Genomic DNA, 23,473 nt, shown 5'->3' on the forward strand with positions numbered 1-23,473 from the left:
CAACCAACTTTAGTGACAAAACTTTGAAAACTGCCTGACTAAACTGTCAACAAACGAAACAAGAAATAGTAACGGTACCCACTCTGTCTCGTAGGATTTGATAATATAAGTAAGCGTATCCTTTGATGTGTCGACCTTCCATGCAAAGAAAACTAAACTTGTGTTTGGTAATCCAATTCAACACTTAAACTTAATAAGTTCAAATCTTAACATATTTAGACGTATTTGATAATAAAAAATAGAACATCTGAATGAATTAATTAAGTGTCACTAGGTTTTTTAGATAAAACTTGCTCCAAAACATAAGGGATAAACACTTACCACTTAGGGTGAGTTTAGTAAAATTGAAATCTGAAAACTGAAATTTGAAGTCTAAAATCTGAAGTTTGAATCCGTTAAGATATTAATTATTAAGTACTAAATCTAATACATTTGAGTCTATATCACATTAAGTGATAAGTGATTTGTTCATCACTTATTTTTGGAAAGAAGTTTTGCTTAGAAAATTCAATGTCAATTAATTAATTTAGATATTTAATTTTTGATTATCAAACGAGTTTGAACATGTTAAGATCTAAATTTATTAAATGTTGAATCGGATTATCAAATTGAGCCTTAATGTGATATATACTTAAATATATCATAATTAGTACTTAACAACTTAGTAACTTAACGGATTCAAATTTTAAATTTTAGAGTTTAGATTTCAGTGTTCAAATTTCAATTTCATCAGACGCATCTTAAGTGTTTCTTTGCCAGATGTAAATCAAAGAAGAAGGGTAAGTTAGAAAAACCTACAATTATGGTTCAGGCCACTATCCAGTATATGCCCCCAAAATCGAATGAAATTTTGAAAATCACGTATATTAATCAATAAGCATTAATAAACAGAAAATTATTTAAAATCCATTGTAGCAATGTAATAGGAGTTTCTTTTTTTAATTGTTGAGGTCCTTGAGAATTTAACGGTTACCTTTCAATGCTAATTTGACGGTTACCTTTCAATGCTACCTATTGAGGTTATTTGGTTTCCTGTACATATCTTATAAATCTAGCATTAATTTAGATATTTTTTGAATATGAATAAAGAAGAGAGGATAGGCTTATCATTACATCTATAAAAAGTATATATATATATATATGAGACTTTATTCTAATTCTAAGTAATTGGGCGAGAGAGCCAAATGAATCGAAAGATTCATATTTGAATTATGTAAGCTTTGAAATGAATGGAAAGAGAATTTACTTTCATTAAGTGATTTATTAGATAATCGAAAATTGAAAATAGAGGAAGTTGAGTATGATTCGAAATTCAAAAGAAGAACTTTGCATTGAACAGTTGGAAAAAGCCCGAGCTCGCATATGAAAAGTGGAGATGGAAGCAAATGAATTTCAAGTTTATGCTCCATCTAATAGGAGTGTGTTTCAATTTTCTTAACATAGCTGTGTTGCTTTAGATTAGCCACCAACTAAAAATGTACAAATTTTTTAACTCTAATTTTTTTGGTTCGTAGCGCTTTCCGGTAAATTATAGATCATCAATCTTTAGCAAATACATATGAAATTTTGAGTTGTGCAAACATGAAAATGGCAAAACTCTTCAAACTTGTCACATCATTTGCATTTGTTTTGTTTGTATGTTTTTGTTTCATCATATCAGAGAGGTAATGAGTCCAAAAGGTTCGGACAAACTAGAAACTTCATAATTCATCCTTTACTGTGCTCTCACTCCTAATTTATCAAATGACCACTGGCCCAAGAGATTCCACAATGGCAACTACTTGTACATTCTCCTATATATTCCATGTCTATCCAAAATCCTAGTCCCGAAAGATGTTGCTCATGCATGGCAATGGCATCTAGTAACAATCCAAATCCTCTAGAGTTTGCCTATTTGGATTCCCATAGTAACCATATTTCAAATAAGCACTAGAGGCTGCCTATCTAGGCTACCAGAGCAACCACATTTCACATAACCCTTCTTTGGCACCTTATCCACACGCTTCTGTCTTTATAAGGGTACTGACTCTCAAAGTCATACTTTCCCTTCGTCTTCGTCGGCACTTCCTTCCCCTTCTTCGACACCTTAGCCTCCTGTCTCAATAAGGGCACTAACTCCAAATTATCCATCTTGTTCTTATGTTCTATGTAATACTGGGCTGCAATTGCATTGGAAATTGGAAAAGTCCAACATGTGTCCACGGCACTTTTGTGTGCGACTGGAGTTATACAAGTTGAAAACTCCCTAAGCGCACTATTTTCAATATAATTTTGCAATAGAAAAATCAATCATCAAATGCAAAATGTTCATCCTCTTTTTATAATCTCAAATGAAATTCGGAGGCAGACACTCTATGACAATCATCCCCAGAAGATATATGATCTTCAAGTGATTTGGGTGATTTGAGATGAACAAAGAACATATTGTTAGATTAGACTAAAATATTGCAGATTCCGTCATGATTTTGCAGCCCAAATCCTATGGATGACCTACTGACAGAAATTACCATATCACACCATAACCTAAAAGTCAACAAGCAATACCATATGCTCGTAAACAAAACGCATTAATTGAAAAGAAAATTAGGACACTTGTTCTTGGCTATACTAAAAAATAGTCCAACCTTTAACTTTCTACAATTCATTGAAAGTTGTTTCAAGAGTTCTATTATGAATATGACATGTTGTCATGTATTTTGTAGAAGGATGAGATTTAAGTATGGTTTTTAAGTGTTTTATGTTACAAAAACGAAAAATAACATAGGACTAACAGAAAGATTCTACTATAGTGATGGCAGTTCAAAACTGTCCTAACTCCTATGTTTCCTTCATATCCATCTTTTCTTCTTCTGTCTTATATGCATCTTCATAAAATTTCTAAATATTACTTTTTAATTCTCATACATATGTTTTCTTATTAGAAATTCTGATTGGTAACTATATATCATATTTGTCATGTATGAAGGTCAACATTTGTAACAATAATAAACTAGTAGATGGTTAGCATATGAACAAAGATTAAGCAAATACCAAATCTTGTATATTAAAAATTCAATAGAAATGTACTTGTTTTATGCATCTTTCAAAATAAACAAAGTAAATAGTTAGCATATGCACAAAGATTAAGCAAATAAAATCCTGTATGATAAAAAATTCATTGAAATGTACTTACTTTATATATTTCTCCAAAATGTATAAAGTTAACAATACATGTACATATTTTGAAATGAAAGCGTGTGGAGGATTTCTAACGGATAAGATATAAATGATATACAAATTCAAAAACATTTTAAGAAAACCTAAAAGATAGGTCGGGGCAGAGGGAAGCCTGAGTGGAACGGTAACACTTGTTCTAGTGAAAATTTGCTTTTTATTTCAATATAACTTTAGAAATATTTGATGCTATAGCTTTAGCTTTTACTTTAGACATTAAGAGCTAATTTTGTGCAATGCACACAAGCTGAAGAAAGTCAAAAGAATGAGTTTAGGATAGGGCAATGTCAGTGGGTGAGTTGGTCAGGGGCAACAATTAGTAGATGTTTAATTGTAATCCACTAAAAGATACATTTAAATTAGAAGAGACACATATAAATTTTGATCATAAAATATTTTGAAAAATTTTACTCTTTTTGGTCATGGGGAGTTTCAAATTTTTGTTTTTTTAGTTAGATAAATCCCACACACTACAAAGGCCAGAGATTTTTATTTTTAGTGAACAGAAATGCAAACCTTTGACAAATGTGAAAACTTGTCAATTTTTACATTCCAACTGTTTATTTTTAGTGAACCTTTGGTTCCAAATTATTTGCTTGTATCACTAGCACATTTTTTAACCAACTTATTTTCAACTACTTTTTTATTTTACATATATCACATCACAAAAATATTATAGTAATTATTTCAAATAATACCAAACACGTTAGATTCTATATGAACATCAACAATTTTAGTAATTTCATTTCATCCTATGTAATACAATTGAATCAATCTATAGAATACCAAACATTCCAAAATTGTGTTCAATCATTCCACAAGATTCAAATAATGGTACAACACAGGCACCATTTTGCCTGCGCGTCACAATGCCGTCTCGATTCCCATGCTCATTATTGTACTGTAACCTATTTCCCATCTTCACCACCCTTTCCCCGACGCTTCCCTTTGCCCTCAAAATTACTGTTGCCAATTCTTATTTCCCATCTTCTTTGAGTACTTTTTTGTGACGATCCCACCTCCCCCTTGAGCGTACCTCAGGATTTAGTAGACCGCCTGCCCAACTCTCGCCAGGATTCACTCACTCATTCCAACTCAAATAGGGTACAACCTCAATAATAAAGGAAATAACAGTTACCGACTTAGGAAAGTACAATTACATTCATTTCTGTCTCAAACATCTATACAACCCCAAATACATCAAAAGATTGGAGTTCTAAATACATTCAACCCTAATCGAGCGACTAGTACGAGTACAATTACAAAATTTAAAAAACTAGACTACGCTAGTCTGTACAAGTCTCACGCCTCGCCCGTACCCCCTGTAAGGAAAACAAATGACGTGGAATGAGCTAAAAGTCTAGTGAGGTTCCAAATAGCAAGTCGATCATTATTTAGAAGTGAAAGTATCAGAATAGGAAAATAGCGAGCATGACAAGTCCATAAAAGTGAGTAATAACACTTCAATTAGCCAATCTCAAAGTGAGCGAGTGTAAAGTGTTTTTTTCTCAAAAGAAACAATAATCCAATAAGCAATAATCATTTCAAAGTATAAAGATACGGATGACTCTCAGGAACCAAGTTCTCATTGCTTCACCAGAGTTTAATCAAATAGTAGTTGACATTCCGTCAACTTTCAAGAAAGTAACCAATCCAATAGAGCACCATTTAGCTACAATCTCCATCCACCATCAAAACCCCCTACTGGACCCAAAATTCTCGATAAACACTGGTGATAATACTCGAGCATGCCGATTAGTCGATGAGATAACACTTCACTCGACAACACTAGATACCCATGGTTCATTATCTAATCGACCAAACCCTTGCCGGCTCGACTCGATTAACTAGCCAGTGGGGTTTGGGGTCCCCAAGAGGTTGATGAGATAACATCTCCAATCGACTGAATCAAGATTAAAGTACGGAGACGAGAATAAGAGGCACCTCCCACTCAGATTGAGTGTGGTACATATTGCCGTTCAGCACTTACAAGTTAAGTACAAGTATTTCAAATCAATTGCAATAATAAACAAGTACATACCACATTAGGGCAAGTGCGATAAAGTACACCCTTGCCCGACCATACCAATCAATTATCATTCGATCACATTAGTCAAGTATTGAAAACAAATGTCAGTTCAATCAGGTATTTGGAAGCACTCACCAAAGATTTAGTGCTTCTACAGATCACGTTCAGGCATTACTCCTTGTTGGGAGTCTAAATCTGCGATAAAACATCGTTTAAGAGCTTTAAAATCACGAAGGTTCGAAACTTAAACGTTTCGTTTAACGAGAATCAAGTGATTGAAACTCATTTGGAGAATATTCGTAAAACTCATGCTCACTCTTAAAACTTTGAAACAATTAAACTTTGAAATCACCATTTGAGTCGAAGAGACGAGGAAAACGTATTTCTATTAGTTGTTACTTTCATTTTTCTAAGGGTACAAGTTTTGGCCGAATTCTAGAATACATACCTCCATGAAAGAGGACTTGAATAACCTAGACAATTCAAACTCAATTCAACCCCAACTCTTCGCTCAAACTACAAGTGCACACGTCTAGTTCTCGAATGAAAATTTGGGCAGCACGCCCTTTGTATTTACCTATTTTTCAGTCATTTATGATTTCATTATTTTTCTCAGATCAACCCCAAAGTCACACACAAGCAATGTTACCATCATAGCTCTTCAATTAGGCTCCAAAATCATCCAATTATAACACAAGTCTAATAATACAACCGGAAATCAGTTTTGAAGACAAAAGACTAAACAGCAGATTTGACATGTTATAAGATTTTAGTCACAACTGGAGCTACGTTTATCAGATTGGGGTAACTTTATACCATTTCGAAGTTAAGACAAAGTGTTACAACTTTCATGAAGACAAGTCAACCCAGTTCACATTTGATCCAGGTCGAATTTGCAGATTACAGGACCAGAATTTCAATGTCAGTCTGGTTGTCAGCACTGGATTTGAATGACAATAACTCAAACTACAAAATTCCGATTAAGGCGTTTTTAGATGCATTGGAAAGCTGAAACATAGGGCTAAAATTTTCATGTTTTCATCAAATGCTGATTTGATACGGATCTAAGTGAAAAAAAAAGCCAAAAATGTGAAATCTCAAAACTGTCCGCAAAACAGTACATTTGGCAATCAAGGGTATTTTTATCATATCACATGATACAGTACTCCGATTGAGTTGAAATTTTACAGGAAGCTATATAACACCATTTTCTACAATTTTTATGTTTTGATCGAAGCCTGATTCCACCTCTAACATGGACGAATTAATAAGGTCAGAAGCAAGACAGTGTCAATCTTAAAGCTGGAAATTTAATGAATTCAAGGTTTAAAATTCTCATTCATGTCTTGAACTACTATCCCAACTCCCTATCCAAGCTTATAAACATCATATGCTATATAAACAACAAAAAATACAACTGAACAACTTAAACCCTAGCTCAAAAATCCATCACATCCATCAAAACTACTTAAATAACCATCCTTAGCGAAGAGTATGAGTTGCTAGCCAAACTTAAACAAGATTAAGGGAGAGAAATAGAAAAGACAGCCATAATACCTCACCAAGGATGCTTGCAAGAGAAAATCACAACCTTTCCTTCCAAAACTTTACCACACAAAGCTTTCCAACCACCAAAAGAGAAGTTTAATCAGTTTAGTTCGGTTGATTTCACTCAAACAAGGCAAAATCTAAGGTTGGAGTTGAAGTTTGTTTTCTCTCTTTCCCTCTCCAAAATTTCGGCTATGCTAGTCAGAAATGAAGCAAAATTGGCCAAGAAGAAAGATAAGAAGAAAGAAACTTGTCTTAGTCAAACAACCATTGGATTGCCGACACTTGTTGCTCAAGATCTTTCTTTGTTTTTGTTTTCTTTTCTTCCTTTTCCTTAGTCAATAATGGTGGCCGACTTATGGGTTAATTAAGGGCTAATTAGCTCAATTAAAAACAAGAAGATTAAGATAATAAAGTAATGTTCAAGTGATGTACTCACTCGGTAGCAAACGGTGCACGTCAGTTCATGCCTATTTTCCTTAACTCGCACGTACTTGTATTTTTACTTATGATTCACTCACTTATTATTATCACTTCTAATCACACACTTTTTCTTATCTAAAACTCACTCTTAACCATGAAATTTAGTACACACACCTCACCAAGTGATCACACGGCCAAAATGCACAAAAAACATACCAAAAACCCCCTAACTTATGCCCTTCTTTTAGAAAAATCATAACTTGAGTTATACATATCAAAAATTCATACAACTTAGTCTGTTAAAAACTAGACTTCAAATACTAATAATCTTTAGAAGACACCTCAAAGAGATTCAGTTCATAAGTTGGTCCAAATTGAGCCATAAGCTACTACAACATTCCTATTGTTACTTGTGCATGACAGAATTTTCAGTCAACTTTGCCAATTTTCTGGAATTTATAGAGATTGAATCAAACTCTAAATTTTACATCGTAGGAATCCCTATGAGTCTAGTTTCAAACGCAATAAACGGAACTCAATTCCGACTTTCCTATACGAAGTTATAGCCAATTTCCCAAAGCTGCGCAAAGCCTCTTGCGAAAATTTCTAGATTTTCTAACAACTTGAGATTAGGAAACTTTTCTTAACAAAATTCACTCTCTTGACTCAAATTCAACCATTAAAGCAACCAACAATCAAAGGTAAGTGAGTTCACATAAAAGTTATAAAGACAAGTAAAATTTGGGGGTCTCACATTTTTTGCTTCAAAGTTACCTGCTCTTTGCACTCATAATTGCCATTGCTGATTCCTGCTCCCTATCTTCTTCAAATACTCTTTTGCTTTCCTATTAGCTACGTTTTTTTTTTTTTTTTTTTTTTTATGATTCGAACTCTCGAGGGAAAAGTAAAATCAGGTGTTGAGAAGGAAGTTTCCTATTGTTTCGCTTCTTTTAAAACACAGAAGCTGAAGAATTTCGTGAATGCTATTATAGTTTCTTTGGAATGCATGCCAAGGGAGTTTAGTATAGATATTCAAAACCTTAGGGATGCGAATCGAAATTATGAAAAACTCAAGGGAGCTGTCTGAAATTATCGATAAAGTCCAATTTTGTAACACATAATGGGTCAAATTTTTGCATCAATTTGTTTTTGTTTCGAACGTATCAAATCCGGACTCATCTGCGTGGCTGTGCTGCGTTTTACCAACCAAAGAATCTGTTCTTTGAGATAGAGAGATTTTCTAAGGACCCAAGCTGTTGCAGAGTACTTCTTTTCAAATCATCAAAAGCAATGCCAAGCTTTAACTCTTTTACCAAGCATTGAGCTTGTAAATCCCAAAAAAAAAAAAAAAAATCCCCTGAACCACCAGGGCTTTCCAAGTCTTTGGACAGTGCCGGGGCCTTTTCTTTCCGCTTCCGATTCTCAGCCCCACTATAGAGCTTCAATACCAAGTCTTACTTTTTATCTCCGCTGTGTAGCTTCATTACAAGACTCACTCTTCAAATCCTGTCACGTAAGGTTACTTACGTTAATTCTTACAACGTGACTTATCACACGTATTAGAAGGGTTTAAAGAGGGAGACTTGATAAAGGGGCTGAGGATCGGAAGTGCTTTCTTTCAACACTAGCATGCAAAATTGGGAGATATAAAAGGAGATCTCCAAATCTACAATAGTATTTCCAAATCTTGAAGAAGACACGGATAAATTGAAAAGTGAAAACCAAATCACCCAATTGGTAACATTTACATCAATTTTGCAACTTGCAAGGTTGATCACGAGAACTAAGTTGAGCTTCTTCAAAAAGAACCTCGTGCTTGAGAACTGGTTGAGAGGCTGTCTACGAAGTGACGAGGCTCGAATAAGTTCAAAATCATCAGAAAGAGCCATGAGAAACTGAATCACCCGCTGTTGATCCTTATAAGCAGCAACTTTTTCAGCATTAACTGTACACTTAGAAGTTGGTTCAAAAATGGTTAATTGATCCCAGACTGCATTCATGTTTGCAACAAGCTGATACACTGGTTCTTGATCTTCTTGCTTCAAGCGATGAAGAGTTTGCAAGAGTAGGTATTGATCAGTAAGATTCCAACCAATATAGCGATTGGCAAGAAAATCCCAGACCTCCTTAGCAGTATCAAAGCTGCCACGAAGTGTTGTAGAACCAAGTGATGATCAGATGATTCTGACTGTCCCAATCCTCCAATCTCTCGGGAAACTTATCTGCTTCTTCACCCTCCTTTTGGATTGGTTTGGTTGCATCAATAATGATGAGATACCAGAGTTTTTGACGGATGAGAAAGCATTTCATATATAGACCGTGCCAAGATGATTGGTATAGGACGAGTAATTTCTGATGAAACAGAAATGTAGCAGCAAAAAGTTACCAAAGAGTGCAATAAACAGGGACAGTTTTCACTTACAACTAAAAGACCAAAACAAATCAGAAAGGAACAATCATGGCAAGGGCCAATGCAGGGTTGGTATTTGCTTTGTATAGAGGGCATCTGTTTCTTGTAAACTATCAAAAGAAGAACATGAGAGAAAAATAAGTTGAAAACATCAAATTCGCCTTTATGCCCATGTGTAATTCTGATCACTACTGCAGAAAATTTTCATTTACTCGTTACAATACACTTAATCTGAGTATGATAGAATTCTTTAAGCACAAATGCATGGTAGATTTCATACACACCCTCCAGCAATTATTTCTCATGTGGAAGAAATCAATATGAACATTAAGGAAAAGAATCCGTTTCACTTTCTGCCATTGACAAGATTTCCAAGTTCCCCCAAAAAAAAAAAAAAATTGCTTACCCAAGTATAGAAAAAATTTCTGGCAAGAAAGAAAGTAAAACTCAACCTTTCACTTTTCCATTACCGGTAAGTTGGACGGTGACATGGGACAGCTTGTCTGTCAAAACCTGTAACATTAAACCAAAAAAAAAAAAAAAAAATTCTCTTCTTCTTTAAACGGGTTTTGGTGACTGATAATACATTTGGAAATTCTTACGAAAAAGGCGCCTTTGAAGCAAATGCATAAACATGATGATATGGTTTTTTTTTTTTTTTTAATTTTGTTTAACAAATGAGAGATCTTATCTACAATTCATCCCATCTTACCATTCAATCCAATCTAATCCACCCCCAATATGCTTATCTTTATTGAATAAAATCATATGATTTCTTTACGGATTCTTCTCTCATCATGACGAAGTTATATTTTCTCCTTGGGTGCATATGCATTTTTTTTTTTTTTTTTACTTTTTTTGGTTCAATAGAGATTCCAAACCTTAAACGTAGAAAAAAAAAGGCCGTTTTATAAAATGATTTCAAATACAAACTCAATACAATTCAACCGACCTAAATAGCACCAAAGATTCCGCAACAGGATTGAATCAGTCATTATGCTACAAATCGTCCAGAGTAAATTAAAATGATTTCTTCAACTTACACTGAAATAATTGAACATTTTTGCATCAATTTATTTATATTTCACCAAAACACATGCGGCGGATCTAACAAATTCTGGCATCCAAAGAACCAAAGAATCCTTTTGAAAAGCAGACAGACTTTCCTGTTGCTTCGCTGAAACTTAACTTATTAAATCTTTAGCATTTTGCTACCTCTTGGGATGGTTCTATACAAACAGTATTGCGCTTGCCGTCATCATCGCTACCATTATGCTTTCTTTAATCTAGCCTGATTAAGCATCAATAACCTCCTCATTGCAAGTATCAGGACCCAAGTTGTTGCAGAGATCTTTTCCTTAATCATTAACAGCAATGCTGAGCTTAGAACTGTTTTCAAGATTTGAGCTTGCAGTCCCTTAAAAAACCCTGGAATCCCTTCTTTCCTCCAGATAGAGCAAAGAACACTGGAGATAGTCTTCCTGGATTTTGGCTTCGCTTTGCTATCCACTTTGACTTTCTTATCCACTTCATCATTTGCGTCAGCAGCTTGAATCATGACTTTACACCTGATTACAACATGACGGTAAATGATTGGCTAGATAAGCTGCAACTGAAAGAGAGGTGACAAAGCAGTAAGCACCTTATCGCAGGATATGTCAAAACTGTGGCTACACTCTTTGAGAGGGCACCCAAGACAAAAGCAGACAATGCAGAAAGTGCTACAGCGGATGATCCCACATCGTTGTTAGCCTGCTTGCTCGTCAACATTCTTTGTTTCAGTTGATCAAAAACTGTATACTGCAGCATTTGATGTTCTACCATCAGCATATACTATGAATCCATCCATAAGCATATTCCATTTGAAATTTCAAATGTGCCTTCTTAACAGACACATCTTGAAGTTCTATGAACAAATACGTTCTTTAAGAATCTAGATCCTTCAGTTATTAATTGGTTATGTTTTCTTCCGTGAAATATGAAGTACCTGAATGGCTGGGTTGGAAGTCAATAGAAGAGAAATTCCAAGGCCATCAAATGCATCACTCCAACTGCCTTCTGTAAGTGTTCTCCAGAGGCCTTTTGACTTCCCAAATGCACTTGTCTGCATCCTTGAGGAAGCTGTATCCAAGGGCTACAAAGTAAAAACAATCACTTTAACACTAGAATCAACTAAAGCACCTCCAGTATTTTGGCCGAATTTCCATATGAATTAATTGGAAGCAGTGGACAGTTCTGTTTGGGCTACACAACATGACACAGAATGACGAAAGCTACAAAAATGAAATGAATTAGCGAGTGTTGTAAAAGCTGCCTCACAATTGATTTTGATTCTGAATATGCTTAAATGATGTCAGTCTAAGTATGAATTTCGATTCATGAGCTTGTGTGTAAGCATGGAACATTTGGCCAGAAAATTCACACACCAAAATGTTTTTCATTAATGTCATGAATAATGTTGATGTAAGATCTTAGACATGTAATCTATCATTTAGATGAGATACGAGCTGAGAAAAATGTTTGACCCAAATCCTAACAGATAGAAGACAAGAACATTTAAAAGTTTGCTTAGGATATTTAATTATTATTCTCGATTAATTGCACTGCCTAAAATAGATCCCTTGGTGCCATGCCTGTCCCACTAGGTTACTGAAGGAAGGACTGGTCCAGGTGCACCTTCAGCAGCAAGGCAACGTGATTGGAAATGGGCATTTAACAGCTTAAAAAATTCAATGAAAAATGAGAAAATGCAGGGGAAAATACAAATAATCAACTCATCTATCACTGCAATTAGTGTCCAACTCCTGTTGCTGGTTAATTACATGTTATATTTTTTCAGGTTTCACGAAATCATGTCATCAGCATTAGAATGACAGTACACATAATATTTCACAGTTCACCTAGCTAGAAGTAGCATACAACTCCCAGCTGCTATAGTCGTTCTAAAACCACATCAAAATAAATGCGGTTCTATACATGCAATTGAGCAGTTATAAAGGGTCCCCATGACATAAAATATGGCTGTTGTTTCCTTTGAAAATCTGAATTGAAAAGTAATTTCTTAATCAAGTCCAAGCACATTTTTCTTACTTGAGTAGCAATGGCAGTACAAGCTCCAGCTGCAGCAGCAAGAATCAAGTTGGCTTTTGTGCCAATTGATTTGTAGCCAGTCCTCTCCAAGTAGAGTCTCTTAAAGTAGCTATATCCATAAAAATAAACAAACTGAGCAATAAAAGATTGTAAGTTCTTGGTACCAAGCCCCTGGTACAATGAAAAAACTTGACCAGTTGAAATTGCCTCCAATAAAACGTCTGAAAGATTTCTGCAGAAAGCAAAGCACATAATGCACTTAGTAAGAATTTAGTTATCAGCTACAAGTTTAATTTCACTACGGAAATCCTATCAAGCAAAAAAAGTGCACGCTGCATGGGGCATGACCGGAGAAGCAAATGCTATAATAAAAAGAATCAGAACAAATTATAATAAGTTCCTATAATAAATTGAGTCCTAACATGGTTGAATCCCTATCTTTAGGCTATGAAAGCATTAAGGTGTCTCATGCAGATAGTCATAACATACAGAGACAAAAGCAATTAACTTGAGAAGTCAAAAGTTAATATCTGCACCAGAAGTTCCATAAGCCTCAGATAAAACATCTTATACACAAATGGTTAATGTGTTTCAACATAATGGCTTAAACTTCCACCAACACAGGGCCAAAACGTCCAGATGAAGTGCTCAGAGACTAAAGGTTTCATAGTCAGACAGAACATCAAAGCAAACAAGGCAAGCACTCTCTTTGTTTCTTTTCATTTTTGATAGGTAAAGTTGGTTTAGCACCTCTAGCACAAGACATGAATATGCCAGATAAATTCTTCTATTTTGCACTTCACTCTCTCTGTGGCTGTTTAATTAGCTATAAAAGAAGAAGAATAAGAGGGAGCGGAACACAATTAGTAGGGCATTGCGTTAAGATGTAACAGATAAACTTCAGCACCAACTACTAACACTCCTTAGACACCAGGCCACCCGAAAAGGAAAACAAATCAGGGAAAGATCATTAAGGTACTTAACAGAAGACAATGGCACTTTATGGCTACTGGTGTGATATATAGTTTGACAATTTGATATACATACTCATTATACAGAATTTGTAGAAAGATCAACAATGCATAGTAGATTCATCTAATGTCTAATGATAAATACTTGCAGACTCCTCATGATGGGCTCCTTAGTAATAACGTGTGCAAAGCCTGTGGAAGTATCACAAAACACTTATATAGATTTTAAATAGTCCAAGGAGTGAGAAAGGACTGACTATGACATGACGAAAAAGACATTAGACAAGAGCCAATTGCTTTACAGAGTAATTCAGCTGCCATTGATAGTATTATGTCAATGAACGTCCCCCAAGGGTTTTGGTGTGTCTATCATTTGATACTCATGCTTGTAGGAAATAATTTGTGTGAAACAAGAACTGAGCGTAAAAAATTGACAAATTTCTTCAAGAAACAATAGAAACAAACCAAACCGCAGCTTTCACCTGAGAACCTTAAGTATTAGTTTCCAAAATTGCAGCCAACCAAATTGGTTAGGTAACTTGGTTGAGGTTCAAAATAGCAGGAACTTCCAGAGAAGTTACCGTCTTCTGGAGAATACATGTGAAATTTCGATATTATCTAGCTTAGTCTAGAAAGCATATAGGATAATACAACTCCTGAAAAATTGATCATTAGTTCAACAGGGCAACTCAATCTCCAAAATTCCAGCATTTTAGCGCGCATTTAATCTGGCAGTATGTCCTTCGAATCATATCACCAAAATCAAATCATTAATCAGAGATTACCAAAAAAAAACCTTAATTCCAATATTGAACAACAGGTTGATCACCCAATTTCTTAATGTGGAAAAAACTACAACTTCCATTTCCAAACAAATTCTTCAAGATCCTCTCTTTTAGAAGACCAAAAAAAATCTCATAATTAATCACCACTGATCTAGCAGGAACGTCACGGCCAGCAAATCAACGAAAAGCCATAAAGTTCCATACTTTAGGATTTCTCAGACCCACCAAAAAAAAATCATCTATAATTTACACAGATTTCCATTTCAGGATAACAAAAATCAAGAACCATAATCAAGAAATGAGCTAAAAGAATTAGAAACAAAAGCACCTGTATCTGCGTTGACCATGGGCTCGAAGCTCAGCCTGGAACTTAGCTTTGCAGGTGTCAAGAGGGTACAAGACGGTGGTGCTAACCAGTGCTCCAACGGCCCCTGAGGTGGCCTCTGACAATGATCCCAAATCAATCGACATGATAGTAATAATATTTTACCGGGATCACCAGAGAAAAACGATTAGAGTCTAGAAAAACAGAGAAAAAAGCAAATGGGATTTTTGCGAAAAACAGGAATTTTATATTCTCATGATGGGATTGCTATAAGAAGAAAGTTGAAGATGAACGAAGTTTCTATGTTGGTGACGATAGTCAGAACTCTAACGACTAAATTGGGTAGCCGGCGAGAATTAGGTGGAAGTTGAATACCATTCCAACTTGACTTCAATATTGTCGTGATTTTCGATTTGGATTTTGCTACGTAATTCGGTGTCGGAACATCGGAAAGCGACTTGGGGACAATGTTGGAACGGCAACAGCCGAAATAGGAATGGAAAGGAGATACGTCTTGGGTGGCGTTTACTTGGGATGTGTAAATAAACGTGAGAGATGCGGATTGGAAGTGTTCCGTCTTCTTTCGTTTTTCCATGGCCCAGCGTTATGTTGCGAGAATCATGTGCCTTTTTTCCTCCTACAAGGCTACAACCACCTTAAATTCGTACGCATGCGTTTTTGTAATGCCCAATCGGAGAAGCCTAGGTCACTCAGGCCCACGTAAAATGGCTTAGTCTAGGGTCACAAAGCCCGCCAGACAAATTACATGCTGGTTGACTCCAGTGCAAATTACGTGATAGGGCTTTAGCATAGTTTGAAACTAGTTCAGGATCTCGGGTGTAGTCAAGTTATAACGGAATTCCACTCCAAATTCGGGCCTCACTTGGTTCAATATGCAAGAGATAATTAGAGATGTAAATAACCCTAATCAAATTGAACATTCTAATGTTCAAGTTTCTTTGATTATTTTAACAAACTTGAAATTTTATTCAAACTTGACTTATTTATTTATCGAATCGAGTTTGAATAAGTGTTTTTATCAAATTTGAATGTTATCGAATATAAAACACTATTCAGTTTTAACTTGACTAGTTGGCGAACTAAATTCGAACTATCTCTTACCAAGATAAACTCGATTCGAGTATTAAGTAGTTTGGTTTATTTTTCAACACTAAAGATAATCAAGTTTGTTTTAATTTTATTTCGCGAACTTTTAAGTAGGGATTAGATTTGTCAACTCAATCAATTTTGGAGAAGGGTCGGGTTGGATGGTAAGGTGAAAAAAATTGTAAGTACGATAATTCTTGAATTCAAAACCTCCCACTTACAAAAGAAAAAACTCAATCAATTTTGGCACAAGGGAACTCCTATGGATTTTTTTTTTTTGGTCAATTGGTAAAATTTATACATTATTCCAATTCTAACTTTTTAGGGGAGAGTGTACGCGCATCGTGTAGGTGTTTGGTGCCTGTGGTTAAAAAGAATTTTTCATTGGATAAATAATAGTACATTCTGAAAAAAAAAATAATCATCAAATATGACAAAATTAATAATAGTATATTCTAATTGCAGCACACACTTATGCACTTTATTTTATGAATGATTTTATAATTTTACTATTCCCAAAAGATCCCTATAGATGTCAGTTGAAAATCGTCCAAGAGGAGACATAAGTTATTTCAGACAAAAGAATACCCTCCAACAGCTAATTATAGTAACGTGTTAATTGTACAACGTGTTAATATGTTTTTGTGTTAATTGCACAACAAAAAATCGCACTTCAATTAAATGTGTCTATAACATTATTTCAATAATTACACTAATACAAAAACTTATATAAGTTGTACTTGATGCAAAAACAGTTGCAAAATAATTCCATATTCTAGAAATACCTAAATGTTTTCATAAATCAAAACTTTAAATGTACCAAAATGAAGGCATTTTGATAAATATACCTAAACACATGGTCCCCTCAGTTGTACTAAAAGTTTTTAAAGAACTACACAATATTCCACATTCCCAAAAAGTCTCTATGATAAGATTTCCGTTGCATACGAATCTGGTAATCAACAAGTCCGGATCATGATGGTAATAGACAAGTTTGGCAGTGGAAAACCTACGACCCAATCTAACTCCCGAAGTACTAATTTCTTGATATTATTTCTACCCACAACCTAACAAGTTAGCGAACCAAGATTTGATAGAACAACGCCACAATTAAGCTATATTTTAAAAATCGGACCGTTAATTGAACCGGTGAAGTGAAAGGGTCAAAGTTCAACCAGTCGGACCGGTTCAACTCCAGTTCAATAAATTTTTAAAAAAATAATTTATATAAATATATATATATGCACAAAATAAGACATGTAATGGACTAATTTAATACTTTATATGATGAAAAGTTTACTATTTTTTAATAACTTGGATTTTTAAAAATAAATTTTTTAAATTATAAGTTAAAACAATAAATTTCATCTCAATTTCAATTATATCTAAATCCAACCCAAAAATATCACAATATTTTAAAATTATACAAAATTCACGTCTATGAGAATTTAGACATTGTGAACTTAAATTTTAATTTACGTTTTAGGATTTAGAGATTACAATTTAAAAAAGAAAGTTTGGAGTTCGAAGGAAGTCAAGAGAATCGAAAATAGAAATGTAAACTTGATAAGAGACAAAAAATGAGATAAAAGTGAGTGGTTGTGGCATTAAATAATTTGGGTTAAAGAAAAATAATTTTTTTTAACTTTTTTCAATTTAATGGACAAAAACAAAATTAAAAGATGGAAGAAAACATCAGTAAATTAAAAATAAAGAGGTTTGATTAAAAAGAAAGTGATAAAAGAAAGGAAAATAGAGAGAGAGAGAGAGAGAGAGAGAGAGAGTTGAAGATTAAAAAGAAAGAGTCATGAGAGAATGGAATTTTATAAGAAAAATGAAAAAAAAAAATATGAGTATTTGTTTTATATAAATAAGTTATCAAAAAAAACTAATAAGATGTGATGGTGCAACGGTTAATACATTGGTCTGCTATTACAAAGGTCTTGAATTCAAATCTTGATAGCTACATTTTGCAAAACTAAAAAAAAAGGGGGGGGAAAGTTGAAAACCGGAAAATCGCCGGTTCAATCCGGTTCGGCGGTTTTCACGGTTCAACTGGGTTTTGACCGATTTTCTGGCAAAATCAACAATGGCATAGAACCGGACTGGCGCCCATAGCCGGTTCGTGGTTCAACCGGTCGAACCGACCGGTCCGGTCCGGTCCATTTTTTAAAACATTGCAATTAAGTGCATTTATTGATTAATGAGTCAAGAATTGAACACTGAAAAGAACCTCTAAAGTATTCAAAAGGAACTCACGAAAAGTTAAGAGATAAACTCTTAATTTGCTGGAAATTTCATCTATCCTCTTGGAAAAAATATTTTTGCCTCTTGTTATAGAGTTTACAAGATAATTAACCAACTCAAATTAGAAAACTAATTGACTATTTCGGCTCCTAAGACTTTTCTAAACTGATCGACCCTAACAACCTAAAAAATGACAAGAAAAGTCACGAAAAATAACTCAAAATAGCAACTAAATAATTCGGCTATTTAAACAACTCAAATCTAATCGAATGCAACCAATTCAACTACCAAAACAATGACGAAACAAGTTATTATAAAGACTAGCTTGTTGGATCACATGAATTAACATGACAATTGAACATTCTTCTTGATTAAGATTTTCAACCGCTTAAGAACCTTTAATTGCCTCACGAACAACGTGAACAAATATGTTGAATTGATCTTTGAATTTCTTGGCACGCTTTCTAGTAATTGGTCTAACTGGAACAAGAACTTGATCATTACTTGAACCAAGCGACACTTGAGCACCCATGTCTCCCATTGTGTTATCATTCCCCTCATCTTGAAAATGATTTGTCCTTAAATAAAAAATGTCATCTCCAGCAAAAGGACTCAAATCAGAAACGTTGAATGTAGCACTAACATCATACTAATCTGATAGCTCAAAGTTTGTAGGCATTGTCCTTGATACATTCTGACACTTGAAACGGTCCATTTCCACATGGTAGCAACTTGTTATGGCATTGAATTGGGAAACGCTCCTTATGCATATATAACCAGACCCAATTACCAAATTCAAACACCATATTTTGATGTCCCTTATTAGCATGTTTGGGGTATTGAATAGTATATTTTTCAATATTGGAACATACCTTCTCATGTAAATGCTTAACAAATTCAGCGCATTTCTTACCATCTAAGCTATAAAGGAACTAAATCCAGACGTGTCAATGAATCAAAATCATAAATGAATTCAAATGGCGAGAATCAAGTAGTAGAATGCATAGTACGATTGTAAGCAAACTCTTCATGAGGTAGACACTCCTTTCAATTCCTAAGGTGCTTTTTAATAATGTCACGCAACAAGGTAGACAAGGTGCTATTGATCACCTCCATTTAGCCATCTGTTTGAGGGTGACTAAAAGTAGAGAATAACAACTTGGTTCCCAATTTAAATCATAGAGTCTTCCAAAAGTAACTAAGAAATTTTATGTCTTGGTCAGAAACTATAGGTCTAGGTATGCCATACAATCTCACTATTTTCTTAAAGAACAAGTTAGTTATATGAGATGCATCATCGATCTTATGACACGCAATAAAATGAGTCATTTTAGGGAATCGGTCAATAACAACATAGATAGAATCATTGCCATGTCTAAACCTAGGTAAATTAAGGATGAAATCCATGGAGATATATATCCGCGGTTCTTGAGGAATAGGTAAAGGTGTATAAAAACCATAAAGGTGTACCTTAAATTTGACTTGCTTCCACGTCACGTATCATTCCACTATCTTCTCTATATCATGCTTCATATGTGGCCAAAAGAAATGTTCCTGCAAAATGTGAAACATTTTAGCGACACCAAAGTGTCCTATTAAACCCCTACTATGCGACTCTTTTACCAATAGTTCAAGAATTAAACTAGAAGGTATACATAACCTATGTACGTAGTATAAATAGCCATCGGAAAGGTAGAACTTACGTTGAGCAGTTTTACTACATGTCACATAAACCTCTCCGAAGTCATGGTCATTAACATAAACCTTTTTAATTAATTTAAATCCAAATAACTTAGCATCCAAAGTAGCAATGAGAGAATACTTATGTGATAATGCATCAGCCACAATATTCGTCTTATCAACTTTATACTTAATCACATATGGAAAGGATTCAACAAATAAGATCCATCGTGCATGTTTCTTACTCAAGTTATTTTGTACCTATAAATATTTAAGAGATTCATGATCCGTATGAATCACAAATTCCTTAGGTATTAAGTAATACTGCCATATTTATAATGCATGAATTAAGGCATAGAGTTTCTTGTCATATGTAAAGTAGTTCAAAGTCACACCATTCAGCTTTTCACTGAAATAAGCAATCGGTTTCCCTTCTTAAATCAACACAACACCAATCTCAATACATGAAACATCACATTCAATTTCAAATATCTTTAGAAAGTTAGGTAAGGATAATAAAGGTGTGTGTGAGAGTTTTTATATCAAATTTTGGAAAGCTTTCTCTTGTACTTCTCCCCAATGAAACTTTTCATTTTTCTGGATAAGTTTAGTCAATAGGGCAGTTAGGGGATTGAAGTCTTTCACAAATCTTCTCTAAAATCCGGCAAAACCATGAAAACTCATAATATCGCCAATAAATATAAGCGTTGGCTATTTTTGAATTGTCTTAACCTTTTGTTCATCTACCTACATATCCTGTGCACTAATAAGTAGTATAGAAACACAAGTTTGTCAGTGCAAAAATTACACTTTTTGAGATTAGCGTAAAGTTTTTCCTTTCAAAACACGTCCAAAACAGCACGTAAATGTTCTATGTGCTCATCAATACTTTTCTTAAATACTAAAATGTCATCAAAATATGCTACAACAAATTTACCTAAGAATGGGCATAACGCATGATTCATTAAATGCAAAAAAGTAATTGGTGCATTACTTAACCCAAAAGGCATAACTAGTTACTCGTACAACTTATACTTAGTTTTAAAAGTAGTTTTCCATTCATTCCCTTCTTTTATCCTAATTTGATGGTAGTCGTTTTTCAAATCAATTTTAGTGAAAATTACTGTACCATAAAGTTCATCAAACGTGTCATCTAATCTTGGAATTGGGTGACGATACTTTACCGTAATGCCATTGATAGCTCTACAATTGGCGCACATATGCTACGTACCATCTTTCTTTGATACTAAATGACTGGAACTACACACGGGTTAAGACTTTCTCTCGCCCAACCTTTGCTCGAAAGATCATCAACCTGCTTTTGGAGCTCCTTCATCTCCTCTGAATTGCTTTTATAGCCTGATTGATTCAGCAAAGTTGCATTAGGAATGAAATCTATTTGGTGCTCAATCCCATGAAGAGGCGGCAGTGTACTTGGTACATCATCAGGAAGCACATCCACGTATTCTTACAAGAGAGAAACCACCTCACTAGTTAAGTTAGTATCCAAATCTTCATGAAACAGCTTTACGTCTTTGCATACAAGTACAAGAAGAAGTTGGTTAGAACTTACTATTTTCCTCACTTGTTTGGTTTTTGTAACCAACACATTCTTACTCTCATTTGTAACCTTTCGAGTTATGAATTGTCTTTTTCCTCTCTTTTTTTGCCTTGACTTTCTCACTTTTTTTTTCTTTTCCTCATATTCTAATTTAAACACTTTTTGCAACCTCATTTGGCCTTCATGAGCTTGTTTAGGAGTAAAAGGTGCAAGGGTTACTTTCCTATCTCTAAGTACAAAAGAGTATTTGTTAAATACCCCATCAAAAGAAATTCTCTTATCAAATTGCCATGGTTACCTAAGTATGATGTGACTAGCTTGCAATAGTTCAACGTCACATAACGCCTCATCTTCGTATCGACCAATTTTGGAAGAAATAAGAACCTGTTTGGTGACGCGAACTTTACCACTATTGTTAAGCCACTGTAGCTTATACGGTCGTAGATGGTCAGTCATTGACAACTTCAATTTATCCACCATGAGGGCACTTGCAACGTTGGTGCAACTATCTCCATCAATGATCAAGTTACATAGCTTGTTTTTTACTAGGTAGCGCATATAAAATATGTTCTCATATTACAATTCTTTATCCTTGATCTGTGAGGTCAATGCTCTCCAAGCTATTAGTTCGAGCCCCACTTGTCCCTCTAAGGCACATTCTTCTCCAGAATCGTGATTCTTCTCAACCAAGGCTGGCATGTCTTCATACTTGTCTTCATCGTCCGTCACAATGTCTCCATTGGGTAAGCCCACCATTGTCCATTGATTCAGGAATTGGTTAGCAATGTGATCTCGATCTTGACACTTGAAGCATCTATTATCACGTACGCGTCCCTTATGTGGATGGTTGTTGGACTTGGATTGATTACTTCCCTTGATAGTCTCGAATTTGTTCTTGTTTGCACCATCACTCCTCGATTTTGAAGAGAAAGGGGCGGTTGAAAATTTTGTTTCACTCGTATTCATTTGTCTAATGTTGGGAGAAGGCACACTATAATTAACTCGAGTTTGTCCCCTCCTCTTGAACCTTTGCTCCACTTTGACAACCTTATCAACTAGTTGATGAATCTCCATGTAGTGTTGAAACTCGACTCTTTCTGCTATCTTTGAACGCAAACTATTTAAAAATCTAGTCATCGTCACCTCTTTGTCTTCTTGTACATCAGCGTGAAGTATAAGTACTTTCATTTCCTTGAAGTACTCATCTATATTTCGACTCCCTTGAACTAGAGTTTGTAATTTCTGGTACAAGTTTCGATAATAATGCCTCAACACAAATCATGACCTCATAATCCCCTTTAACTTGGTTCAAGTAGGAACTTTTGGAAGTCTATTCCGTCTCCTACTCAAGCATAGTTGATCCCACCATACCACTGCGTACTCGAAAAACTCAATGACGGCCAACTTGACTTTTTGCTCCCTGGTGTAATCTTAGCACCTAAATACCATCTTAATCTTGGACTCCCACTCAAGATATGCCTCAGGATCAAATCTTCCTTTGAACTTAGGAATCTTCATCTTAATCGCTTTGAAAGGATCTCTCGTAACTCGATTGTTCCTCCTTCTCTTGCCTCGGTTAGGGATCATATCATCCTCAAATTTTGAATCAGTGGATTCATGCCAAGGTGTCTTTTGCAAGGCTTCCTTTGGATATGGCTTGCAACATCTCTATTCTGTCTACTCGTTCCTCCACTCTTTCTAGCCATTGATCCATAATTCTAGTGATATCTCCCTTCAAAGCCTCGGCCCAAAAGCTTAAAATCAAAGGTTTGGGAACTTCTTTCTCCTCCGTTGGACATGATGATTTAACCTGCAGAAGTTGTTAGTAATAAAAATATCCTCACTTCGCTCCCTTACGTGTATACTCTCACACTCAAGTATCACTCAAATAGATAATCACTTTATTAAGCTAACCAATATCTCTCAAGTCCTTGTTTGCACCCCTTTGAAGAAGTTAGAACCTCTTCAAGTGTATATTAGCTCACCAACATAGTTACACAAGTGCAGCGCTTGATATGGGAGAGATCTCGACTTGTTAAAGACTCAATATGTAACAACTCGACTCAATTTGTGCTTGTGAACCT

The 23,473-nt window shown here is 34.9% G+C and overlaps 1 protein-coding gene and 1 long non-coding RNA gene across 2 annotated transcripts; both read right to left on the bottom strand.

Moving 5' to 3' along the window:
• Positions 1–4,316: 4,316 nt before the first annotated feature.
• On the bottom strand, positions 4,317–6,976 carry LOC140036039 (uncharacterized). Its single transcript, XR_011839936.1, has 3 exons — positions 6,800–6,976; positions 5,378–5,437; positions 4,317–4,535 (listed from the first exon to the last, which is right to left on the bottom strand). It is a non-coding gene; the product is annotated as an uncharacterized lncRNA (long non-coding RNA).
• Positions 6,977–10,512: 3,536 nt separating this feature from the next.
• On the bottom strand, positions 10,513–15,254 carry LOC113727611 (peroxisomal adenine nucleotide carrier 1). The gene is made up of 5 exons (XM_027251868.2): positions 14,798–15,254; positions 12,714–12,945; positions 11,611–11,757; positions 11,266–11,423; positions 10,513–11,191 (listed from the first exon to the last, which is right to left on the bottom strand). Exons 1-5 carry the CDS (start codon positions 14,938–14,940, stop codon positions 10,894–10,896), a joined length of 978 nt encoding a protein of 325 aa, XP_027107669.1. The 5' UTR covers positions 14,941–15,254; the 3' UTR covers positions 10,513–10,893.
• Between the last annotated feature and the right edge of the window lie 8,219 nt (positions 15,255–23,473).

The sequence above is a fragment of the Coffea arabica genome, chromosome 2c (assembly GCF_036785885.1).
Source record: "Coffea arabica cultivar ET-39 chromosome 2c, Coffea Arabica ET-39 HiFi, whole genome shotgun sequence".
In the NCBI taxonomy this organism is placed as follows: Eukaryota; Viridiplantae; Streptophyta; class Magnoliopsida; order Gentianales; family Rubiaceae; genus Coffea; species Coffea arabica.